General features: G+C 42.2%; 1 protein-coding gene across 6 annotated transcripts in view; it reads right to left on the bottom strand.

Moving 5' to 3' along the window:
• kdm6bb (lysine (K)-specific demethylase 6B, b) overlaps positions 1 to 12,303 on the bottom strand; it is a 28,259-nt gene that overhangs the window by 9,274 nt on the left and 6,682 nt on the right. For 5 of the 6 annotated variants that reach the window (XM_039777433.1, XM_039777435.1, XM_039777434.1 and 2 more), the window contains 7 exons: positions 10,228 to 10,281; positions 9,788 to 10,004; positions 7,468 to 7,740; positions 6,656 to 6,787; positions 5,956 to 6,240; positions 1,574 to 4,074; positions 562 to 688 (listed from right to left, as the gene is read on the bottom strand). In XM_039777433.1, the coding sequence (XP_039633367.1) occupies positions 562 to 688; positions 1,574 to 4,074; positions 5,956 to 6,240; positions 6,656 to 6,787; positions 7,468 to 7,740; positions 9,788 to 10,004; positions 10,228 to 10,281 (3,589 nt within the window). The remainder of the gene's footprint in view (positions 1 to 561; positions 689 to 1,573; positions 4,075 to 5,955; positions 6,241 to 6,655; positions 6,788 to 7,467; positions 7,741 to 9,787; positions 10,005 to 10,227; positions 10,282 to 12,303) is intronic. The other variant, XM_039777437.1, reaches the window with a different exon arrangement.

Below are 12,303 nucleotides of genomic sequence, written 5' to 3'. Positions count from 1 at the left end.
TGGTGGTATTTTGCAGATTTTGCAGAGTCTACAGCCATGCTAGGGGCTCTCTGAGGCTGTACTGAGGCACAGCGGTGCTTTGAGGTAAATGCTAACGTCAGCATGCTAACATGCTCACAGTTACAATGCTAGAATGCTGATGTTATGTGTTGGCCCACCTTAGTTTAACGCGTCAGCATGCTAACATTTGCTAATTAGCACTAAACACAAAGTACGGCTGAGGCTGATGGGAATGCCAGAAGTTATGAGAGTATTTAGTCATAAAAGGGTTAGACTAATTCAAATTTTGCCGGTAGATGAAAAGTGAAGGTATCACTGAGGTCGTTACGGTTCATCACGAGGGGAACGTGAATGTTTGTACAAAATTGTACGCCAATCCATCGGATAGTTATTGAGATATTTCAGTTTGAAGCAAAGTTTTGGACGGACCTAAAGGCCGACACTGCCATCCCTAGAACCATGCCTCTAGCATGGCTAAAAACACATTGTTAGGAGTTAATACTTGATGATATAACTTGTTGGGCTGGATCATGGTGACGACGCTAATCTGTGTGGACTCACATAGATGCTTGGTGTCGGAGGGTTAAGCTTTTCGCGAGGAATCGGGGTCTCGGAGGCAATTTTAGGTTTAACAGAGAAGGCGGGAAGCAGGAAGGACTCCTTGAATTTGCCCTTCACCCTTGTCCCCCTGGAAAAAGATGGAAAGACAAAATACATTAAGAGGAACAACTTATGCCTACCATACACTAGAAAAAGACTGAAAATACTCAAGTGTGACACCATCTCACATCTAAAGACAATCTGTCATAACTGCATAATGGTTTTTAGTCACAGACTAGAAGATTTTTACTACCAAAGACTACAAAAAACGTATGATAATAACAAACACGTTTGATTTTGTCCTAACACTGAGACAAGAAAAAGACTGCATTAAGACAGCTCGGACTGAGTTTTAGGACCACCTTACACCAAACGATTGAGACGACGGGAGCGCGCCCCAACTTTAGCAAGACTCTCATGATTTCATTCTGATGTAGGAAATTTGTCGGCGACAGTGGAATCGCTGGTACAACGTGAATAAATAAATAAGGACCATGTCTACAGAACAGGGCATGTTTTACTGGTTGTACAGTATAACATATATAAATAAAGAGAACAGGACACAACTTTTCTTTCACTTCTCTGATTCGTTCCGTTTTGTTGTCTCTTATCTATTTCTTTACTTACACTGTCACTCTGTCGAAAAATCTACACACATGGTATGCTCCATAGGGTTTGTGGATCCGTGCACTGACATGTGCAAGTGGCACGGTAACTGGCCAATGAGACATGATCATTATAGCGTTTCACGCGGGCTCTAAATCAAACACAACTAAGCCACGCAGCCATCGGACGGGACGCAGCACTCCACAAAATATTGCATACTTACCGCGACACTTTCAATATAATATTGCGCAATGTGACATTGCAATTACGATATTGAGTCGATACATCAAGCACCCCTAGTGTAAGGTCTGCACAGGATGTAAAACAGATATGAATGAATGAGATGCCCAGACTCCAGACTACTCACTTGCAAGCTCTGATCACTTCAGCGCCCGTGTTTTTAATGCTGATCTTAGAAAGTGGGATTCTTTGCTCTTTTATCTCTGATATGTTGAATGTTTGTCTTCCGACACTTTCCACTTTAATCAAGAGGATCTTCAGCTCCTTACACAAGCCCATGGACAATGCCTTCAGTTTGAGCGGGTCAACTGGAGCTAATGAGCAGGGAGGCTTGCTCGCTGGGTTGGAAACACATGATTTGGACGTATTGATTGTTGCACTTGACACAGTTGATGCTGATTTTGAGGTCTGGGTGTTTGTGTTTCCAGCTGCTGAGTTATTTTCTAACTCACTGACATCTTCCTTCTTCTTCTCCGTTATCATCTTTACCTCAGCGTTCCCCGTGTCCACTTTGTCGTTTTGGATGTGTATGCCATGTGGGGTTAGACTTTCCTGAGGAATCTGGCCCTTCGTGCTATCTATCTTCGCTTTGTTTTTAGGACAGATGATGCCGCTTTCTTCTGTCTTTATCTTAATCTTGATCTCTCCCTCCTTAGCCTTTCGTTTTCTCTTTCGGTTTGTACCTATGCATTCTGTCTCTTCGCTTGGTACTCTCTCTTCCTTGGTAGAGACCGTGATGAGGCTGGTGAAAGAGGCTGCATGTGTTGTGGTCAGTCTCAGTTTTGCACTCAGCGACCCGTCCAAAAGAGAGGACTCTGTACTCTCAGTGAGGATCTCCACATCCACACCCTCTTGTTCCTCTTTTACGTCGTTCTCAATTTCTTCCTGCTTCTCCTGCGCCAGGGCGCCCGCGACAGGCTCCCCAAGATGTGTCGGACTGTGGGATTCCAAAAGCGTGTCTGAGGTAGTGCGAGTTGGTGACTGATTACCGGGTGTGGACGATGCCGTAGCTTCTGATATGGGGGAGAAATCCTGATGCTCATGAATCTCCGGCCCCAGTTCAAAAGAAGAGGAGTACTTCACTCCTCCGTTAGTGCCAGCGGGAGGCCCCCCAAACGGCCCGCCTCGACACGTGACCCTCTGGCCTCCGAGAAAGTTGGCCAGGCTCTGGAAGACATCATCCAAACCGGTTTTGTGGTGGCGAAGCTCACAGAGAAGAGAGCCAGAGGTTTCCCCGCCGCTGTCCACCTCTTCGTCCTTTTCGTCCTCGGCAACTTGTTCCGTCGCGCGAGGCAGATCGCAGACTTCGGACACGCCATCGTGGGAGCAATCGGCCGCTGGGCTTTCACAAGGCTCCTTATTGGTATCATCGCCGTCGACAAGCGGAGGAGGCGGAGAGAAGCACTGGGTGGGGCTGGGCTGAAGAACGGGTCTGCTTATCACTCCCTTTTCTAGCTCCTCCTCGTCTTCTCCCAGAGTTGATACTGGAGAGCCCTGCCAGCTGAGAACAGGAGGGGTATTCGCAAGGTTGTCGTCCATTTCCCTCAAATGTCCCACAGGCTGTAGGTCTGGAGCGTTGAGAACCCCTCCCTGCCCAGCGTCTTTGCCCTGGATGGGCTGCTCTAAGCTAATATAACATGCTCTACTGAGAGGCGCCAAGGCTTTAAATAAAAGGGAGGGGAGTGTGTCATCGGACTTCGCCTGTGGTTGGTCTTCTGATCGGGGTGAGACAATGGTGGGCAACCTGCCGGTCTGGATGAGTCTGGTGTTCCTGGGAAGAGACTGGATGCGTTGTTTCCTGACAGGGAGTTTTGGGGGACTGCCATTCTTCTTGGGCATTTTATGATTTACGGATTTTGAGGATGGTTGCGATGTGCAGCTGGGATGAGGAGCATTTGTGGATGGCCTGTGTGTCCTCTCCGCTCGCTCACTCCTCTCCCTGTGCTTGTGTTTGGGCGGTGACTGGCATGGATTCTCTGGGGACACGGTTGTAGTCTTCATTTTACTCATCTTGGCCTCTCCTGAAGAGTTGGAAGCAAACATTTCATTTTCTGTGACTTTCGTTTTCAAGCCTAACTTTCTTTCCCTCCTTGCTGCTTTGTCCCTCTTCTTTTGTTTCTCGGCCAACCTTTTCTCCTCTTTTTTCTTCCGCCTCTTTCTCTCTTCGCCCTTTCTCTCCTTTTTCACCAGCTTCTCGGCTTTTTTGTGTTCTTCCGACTCCTTCTCGGGCTTGTTCGCTCTTGATCTGCTGTGGGGGGACTGTCGCGAGCAGAGGGGCTGCGAGGCCTTTCGATATTTGACGTCTGAAAACCTGGATTTTGCACCGGCGTGAGATGTGACAGACGTGGTGGACGTCAGGCTAGGTCTCGGGGTGCGATTAGGGCTTCCCTGGAGTTTCTGCTGTCCACTGAGGCCAGGACTACACTGACGAATGATAAGTGGATCTTTTCTGCCACTGGCCACTGTGTATGGAGAGGGACTGGAAGGAGCACGTGGACTGCTGCTGGCAGTAGAATCTCCACCTTTAGGGCTGCAGAGGAGGGAGGAATAGGGAGGGGAGTCTGCAACAGCAGACTTGGAGAGGGCTGGATCCCGGGAATTGCCCCTTTGATGAATGCGCTGAGGTTCCTGCAGAGTAAGGATTACATCTGTTTAGACTTTTGTTCAGGGATAGGACACTCAATTACATAGAATCATATACTGGTACTTAGAGCTGGGCAATATATCGATATTATATCGAAATCGTGATATGAGAGTAGATATCGTCTTAGATTTTGGATATCGTAATGGCATAAGTGTTGTCTTTTCCTGTTTTTTTAAAGACTGCATTACAGTAAAGTGATGTAAGCTTACCAGACTGTTCTAGCTGTTCTATTATTTGCCTTTACCCACTGTAAATATTTTGTGAAAGCACCAATAGCCAAGACTACAATATCGTTGCAGTATCGATATCGAGGTATTTGGTCAAAGATATCAGGATATTTGATTTTCTCCATATCGCCCAGCCCTACGCGTACCGTTATACTTACATTCATGATGTTATTAATAGCAACTTAGGCCTAGTGAAATGGCATGGAATCGTGAATTCAAATAATATATTCAGTCTCTCAAACTTACAGACACTAAAAAAGGACAACAATGTCATACTGTACAGTAAACTTTTAGAAGTATAATGTATTTTGTTTTGTCTCTTATTGTAATTTTATATTATTGTTTATTCATCCCCTTCTACATCATTTTTTTAGTTGATAACACTTTTTATTTATTTAAAGTCCTATTATTGTTTCTCTGTTTTTTTTAAAGATTATTTTTTAGGCATTTATTATATAGGACAGCTGAAGATGTGAAAGGGGAGAGAGATGGGGAATGACTTGCAGCAAAGGGCCGCACGTCAGCGTGGAACCTGCGGCCGCTGCGACAAGGACTGAGCCTTTGTAGGGCGCACGCTCTACCAGGTGAGCTATCCAGGCACCCCTGAACTGTTGTGTGTTTTAATTTAGATTTTAAATAAAGTTATGGGGGGGGGGGGATGGCATAGAAACAGCTTTTGAAAGGGAAGAGATATTGAGAGCTTAATGTCTAATGTACTTGATTAATCAACAGAATTACTTGGATACAGAATGTAACACACTCTACCTTTTTATTTAGAAATAACTTATGTGTGCTCATGTTTAGAGAACGGAGATCCCGCAGACAGCCGCTAGAAACTATTGAAGTACTTATATTATGCTCATTTTTAGGTTCATAATTGTATTTAGAGGTTGTACCAGAATAGGCTTATGTGGTTTAATTTTCAGAAAACACCATATTTTTGTTGTACTGCACATTGCTGCAGCTCCTCTTTTCACCCTGTGCGTTGAGCTCTCTGTTTTAGCTACAGAGTGAGGCATCACACTTCTGTTACATCTTTTTTGGGAGTTGCACATGTGCAGTAAGTACTGCTAACTTGTTTGTTGAGTATGAGGGCGTGCCACGCTAGCAGCCTAGCGAGCATTATAACGTGTGTTACAAAGTGACACACGTTGGTCATGGAAGTAAAGGCAACAGAGCTGTTTGGAGCAAGTTTGTGAAAAGTGTTTTCTCTGGAAGATGGTAAGTCCCTTTGGGGTGGACTTTGGGCTTTTTGCACTTTGTAAACCTATAACCTGCACAAACAAAATATATAACACAATAAAGGAAAGGGGAAAAGCCAAATAGCATAATATGAGCACTTTAAGATGAAACTATCAAAACGTCCTTACGCTCTTGCTCATAAAAATGAGCATATCTCAAAAAACATGGAACCGCGTCCGATTTTTTTATTTCATTTTATTTATGACACAATTTAAATAATTGTATTAATGGTTATGGTTTATCGACTTGCATAACCTTTTAGCTTAGGTTGTACTGATTTTAGGGGCATGAAGGATTTGAAGGTACTCCAAGAAATGACATCACAATAAGAAAACCTACCAATGTAGGCACTGGCGGACCAATTCTTTTGCAAAGGGTTAAATGTTTATTTCTCACTGTGCTTTGTTTGTGGTGATGGCTCCATGGGTCCTTCTCCTCCAGAGGGTGTAGTGGTGGGTTGTGCTGTAGGGCTCTGGGGTGACCTGTGTGCCGTTGATAGTGGTAATGGTGGTTTTGGTGGCTGTAAGGCACGCGGGTGTGGTCTGCTGGTGAAGATGAGATTTTCCGGTCGACCTTCCCCCTGCTCCCGTGATGTGGTGGTCTGCTGCCACAACTCTGGTTTGGAGCCGCTAGGTGACTGTTACCGAAGCCGTGTCCTCCAGCTCGCAGTTTAGAGTTTTCCTGCACATTTCAAAACCAATAATAGAAATCAACTAAAACTGATGTTTGCTCAGTTTCATTTTGTAGTAAAAAAAAAGAAGAAAAAAGCCCATAACATACTAAAAGATCCATCTCAACCCCGGACACTCTCTGTTTGAACTGCTGCTCTCAGGCAGACATTTCAGGACAATTAAAACAAGGACAAACAGACTCAGAAACTGTTTTTATCCAAAAGCCATAACTGCACTCAACACTTCTTGGGTTTAAAGGATGAATCATACAGTGAATGTCTTATTTGTATGATATGCCTGGGTTTTGTGTTTTTACTTTCTGTGTGTCTGATGTTTTGCACTGAAAGGACCTCATTCACTTGCGTTATACATGTACAATGACATTCAAGACTCTTCTATCCACTGATTATAGAAGCTCACAGTACCTGTTGCTGTGTTGTTGAGGTCCTGTAGTCAGATTGGTGGCTATGACCTGATCTGTCACTAAGAGGCTTCCAGTCATCTTGGTTGCAGCGGTGGGCAAGTATAGGTAAATGCCTTGACCCAGGATGAGATGACTAAACAGAGAAGCATAAATATCCTGTCATACTAGATTAGGGTTTTACCAATGGGTGGTGCTATTGCACAGGAATGAAAGGCTGTGTGCAGATAAACAGGCTAGATTTAACAAAGGAGTCCAAGTTTGTTGTGCTAAGCCAATGTTTCTCATAAAGGGGGACTAAAAAATTTCAGTCCTGCATAATTCCTAGAATAATTATACACTATAATATTTAATGGATTTAGTGGTTCTAAACATTTGAAATGTAGCATTTAGGTGCTTTTCAGTTACAATATTGTTGTTAAGTAAATCAGACACTGGTGGGGCAGCGCTGTATTGTGCCTCTTTCTGTCTTTCTTTATTTTTATTTTTCGAACAAAAATATCACTAAACACAATGCATAACAGTGCATAGCAACACACCAAAACAAAAAAACATGATCTATAAAGTGTACGTTCATTCTGCCCGAAAAGGAGAGGGACAAAGCCGAAGCTTGTTATTTTTCCCACCCCTCATTTAACTGTAAATAGTTCCTGTATATATTTTGTATATGCATGTATCATATATTTTATATTATATATTCTTTATATAGCTAGACTTTTTTTTCTACCAAAACATATTTTGTCAGGGAGAAAATTTAATTTTAATTTAAAAGGATATACATTATAAAAAAAAAAAAAAAAAAAAAAGGTTGATTACCTCTGTAAAGTCACCAAACTCTACCTGATCAGGGCCAGAGTCCCTTTTCCTCTTGGCTGGACACTCTTCCCTTGGGGATAACGGGTGCAGTGGAGGGAGACTGTGCTGGTGCAGCGGGTCTCGCCGCTGGTGGAGGGCCGGCCGTTTCCAGGGTCCTGGTCTGTTGTTTATCATTCTGTCTGGAAAGCTCCTGCGGCAGTCGGAGGGGGCCCATCTCTCCGGCGGTGGGGACTGGAGTTCTCTGTTGTTGCGATGCAGGCGAGGGCCGCCATGCTAACAGTCAAAAAGCAAATTTTGCTGTACAATTAATTGTCTCTGAAATAATTGCGATTAACATATATACTGTGTGTATATATATATATATATATATATATATAAAAATAATATTTAAAATTCGGTATTTATTTATTACTTTTTTTTAACAAATAAAAGTTTTGAATGAATCTCAGGGTACATCTTTTAGTTATCACTGTTATGTGACCCAGATAATGTAATAACACAAGTACACAGCCTATGAAATAAACAACTCCTCTTTATTATCATAAAATAACTGGCTCCCCCCTTCTCATTTTTTGTTGCTACCAACGTGTATAGGGCCAAGTGCCAACAACTAACAATTGAAATAATAATAAAAATATACAGTCTGACCAATAATCACTTATATAATTACAATTTGTCATGTCTAACCAAAATCAACAATTACCAATCATATACCTTAAGACCTTAGCTAAGGGACCATTTGGTATTCATGGAATGGACCACCGGAGGAAAATAGGGGAGGGTCATGTCTTTTTATTCTTTGCTGGGGGGAGGGTTGCCCAACATTTTTTACTCTGGGGGGGGGTCACCCAACATTTGTATTCATGAAAAGGGCAACATTTCAAAGTGGCTGGTTTGGTGCATATTTTTCCATGTAGCTCTCAGTCTCGGCCCCCCCCATCAGCACCCTAGCAGATGGGTCTGACTGCATATGTGGAGTTTGCTGGGGGGCAAGAGGAGCACTGCCCCACTGGTGGCTGAAACGCTTAATTGCATTGTTTAAAAAATGAGTGGAATAATTACGTTTGGCATGACCAGATATTTTAGAAATATTTTAAATAACACAAAACAACTAAATGGTGGTAGGTAATACATCTGATTTCATATACTGCTTTAGTAAAAAAACAAATCCTGGCTGACGATGGGAGCAGCAGGACGCAAAAAAAGGAAAATTACTGTTGCACTGGACATCTTGCCATGCCAACATTGCCATAAAGATTTCCTAAATGCCATGTATATAAATTTGTTGTCAGCTTGATTGCGCGTTTTGTGTAGATTTGGACTTTTATACGTTTATTCCACTTTGTTTAAACGGCGAAGTAGAGAGGCCTCGTTCACCTGTTTGGAGCTGGCTGGTGAATGTGACACGCGCAGGCCTTGCTGGATACATCGTGACATTTTTTGTGGATCTACTGATCGCTGTGGATTGCTTTTTTTCCATGTCATTGGTTTACGGCAAAATACGGATCTTTTTTTCTTAACGTGTCTTAACGTTTTATGGTGCGATTGCGCTGCGTTTGGAGAGGCATCTCAACAGACTGTAGGTCTAACACTGATTGTTCACGGTTACATTTTAGTTGAATTATTCCGCCACCGTCTGTCTATTGCGTTCCAAGACAGCCGTGCCACGATTGGCGATTGATTATTACCCATGTGTGCTTTGTTGAATGGTCTCAATGTTTTATTTCATGTGAATACTAGTTTACTAGAGGAGTAACTTAGTATTTGAAGTAATGCAGTAATGCAGGAAGTGTGAATTTACTTTCCATGCTTATTGTGTTTCCCCAACAATGTTAGTGAGTAAATCTACTGAAATGGCCACCACACCATAACAGAGGAGTGTGATGCGTAAGATGAGAAAGCAGAGGTTAAGCCAAGTTTCTCATAGCTGTACAAAAAAAAACAATGGGCATCTGTACGTCTTTACCAAACGCAAACCAGTATAGAAGGCACCAATGAAATGTTGGGCCTCTTTTCCTAATAATTTTGGAGGGTTGTAAAAAATGTATTTCCAGCGAAGGAAGGGTCAAGTCTTTTTTGACGAAAGGTCCCAAAACTCCTCCGGTGGCCCCTTAAATAAATAACGAACAGTCCCTAATGTTAGCAAATAATTGCGGTTCAACAAAGAAACCGCAAATATGTAAACAAATTGACAATTAGACAATTATGTAATAACTGTTACAGACCTATCTAAGAGTCAAATGATGACACACTTCTAGTTCATGCAGTGTGAACTTCAACTCATTTGAAAGTAGCACTGTTCAGGGTCTGCAGGTCTCACCACAGAGTTGCTGACGCTGCTGTCCCAGTTAGTGTAGCGCTCCTCTGGTCCTGTTAGGTAACCGCTGTTGGTGCCAGCTCTGTTGTGGAATGAGCGTGTGGAGTTGTGGTGCCAGTTCTGGGCCTCAAAGGCCTCTTTGCCATCCCAGAGACGTAGAGGCTGTCTGTGCCCCCTAGAGGTACCCTTGTCCTGGACATGGCTGACTGTCCTCTCCCCCCTAAGCAAAAGACCAACTGAACTAAGCAACAACTTTGATGATGCAGATCAGGTCTTGTACCGTTCTGCTGCTCAGGGAGCAAGTACAAGTGAAGCTGAGTATCCCAGTAGTTTCAGTAACAAATGGATTGTAGCCCAGAACTTGTTTTGAGAACGATTACCTGCGCCTTAAGAGGCAAAACTGCAAAATGTAGTGTATGGATGATTTACACTGTTTTACTCACCTATTATAAAGACGACTTGATGCTGGATGTGATTGATTGCGCCCTCCTTGGCATCTGTGGTAGTGAAAAACAAAAAAAAACACATAAGATAATAATACAGCCCATAAGCAAATATAACAAACGCTGCCATTAGTCTCTTTTTTCAAGTGCATGCTTCTGTGTATGCATTTCTTTTTTAAATTTCTTAATCAAGTTTTTCCTCGTTGATTGCTAATTTTGCAACACTCAAAATGAGAAGTTACTTGAGGAGTATTTCTTTTAGTGACTACTATTTAATACCTTATAAGGAAAAGCCAGCCACTCTTGTAGCAATAAACTTCTACGACCTCACTAAATATGGGGTTAATTTGGATAGCTTGCTAATAAAGCAGAGGGCTATATTGTCATTGTGACCATATCGAACTTCACTTTACTATAGACAATTGGATAACCCAGTTATTTATATTTGTTCATAATAAACTTTTAAAAATTTTGAGGTCTTTAATTAAACTTTGAAAGGAAAATTGTGGTGGTGCTATTTTTGTCAGTTGAATTGGATTACATGTTGATAGAATTTACCAACCTACAGTGCTGCATGTTGCTCAATGCAAAACCTACCAGTGCTATGCTAAGAGGTTTTCAAATATATTTATGGTTTGTAGTTAAGTATTTATGTCACACCTTTTTATCGGAGTCCCAAGTACTATTGCCAAAACCACAACCAGTTAGGGCTGGGCGTCGTTCAAAATCTTTCGATCCGGTGCCAATTTCGATACCTCAGTTTCGATGCCGGTTCCTAACGATACTTTTTTCGATACCATATATGTTTTAAAATCCATTTCAACATAAAAAAAAAATTCATTAAACACAAAGCTTTTATTTTCCAACTTAATTCTGAATCAAAGCAGTTATCAAAATGTAAAAATTCTGGTAACACTGCTCACTCAGAGTAACATTAATAAAGAGTAATATTAATAAAGTTGCTTTGCCTTACGAGTTCAGCCTGTCAGTCAGTCATCAGGGCAGAGAAACCACTGTTGTGCCTGCTTGTCTAAGAGGAAGTGTAATGTCAACAGCACTGCGACCGCTTTTGGCTCGCTATTAATATCATATCGCAGCAAATGCTGTCAGCGTGAAGTTTTTAAAAACTGTAACCACACTTGAAACCACTTCATCGGCATTGCTGTGACTCACTGTGACTTCAACAAAACTACAGAGCCGACGACATAGTTTACTCCGTCCGCAACTCTCCGTGTGTGTGTGTGTGTGTGTGTGTGTGTGTGGATGGAGGACAGATAAGCTTGCGCTTATGCGTTCAGATGCTTTTGGAACCGAAATTTGGAACCGAAAGATTAATAATTCTTCGATACTCATAGGATCGGAGTTTTTTTCGGTGCCATAAAAGTATCGACGTTCGGTGCACAGCCCTACAACCAGTCAGCTACAGACACAATCATATTCATTAGAGCCACCCTCGACTGCTGCAGCTGAATAGTTAGATTGAGGCTTCTCTCAGCTGCAGCTGAATAAGTTATAGTTTCATTCACCAGAGTCCTGCTTGTCTAAACTGCAGATGCAGCTGAAGTAAGCTTTTCATTTAATCAGTCAGTCCCATAAAGTGGTGCTTATCTTGAAAAAAACAAACAGACAACAAAGGCTGGAGTCCCACCTGCTGGAATAACCCTTGTCGGGGAAGTTTAAGCCTCAAGTTGTGCCACTATCCACTCCCACTGAGTGTATATTCTTTTCAGGAAGGCTTCGGCCAACTCTAGGTGTTAAAGGCATTTCTATTGTATCTGCTTTCTCAACAGTTACAGCCAACACTGTCCCTTTGACTTCTATGAAGCTTACTGTAGACTTATTGAAGTATTCAGATCCTTTACTTAAGTAAAAGTACTAATACCACACTGTAAACAATATTCTGTTACAAGTAATAGTCCTGCATTTAAATGTTAGTAAAAGTATGCAAATCTCATGAGGGGAATGTACATAAAGTATTAAAAGGTAAAAGTACTCGATGCAGAAAGATCCTCACATTTTAGAAACTGGAAACGATCCAAACAGTTTTGTGTTTAATCGGCTAATCATTTCAGCTGT

Source organism: Perca fluviatilis, chromosome 16, assembly GCF_010015445.1.
Source record: "Perca fluviatilis chromosome 16, GENO_Pfluv_1.0, whole genome shotgun sequence".
In the NCBI taxonomy this organism is placed as follows: domain Eukaryota; kingdom Metazoa; phylum Chordata; class Actinopteri; order Perciformes; family Percidae; genus Perca; species Perca fluviatilis.
This window is presented reverse-complemented; position numbering and strand designations above follow the sequence as displayed.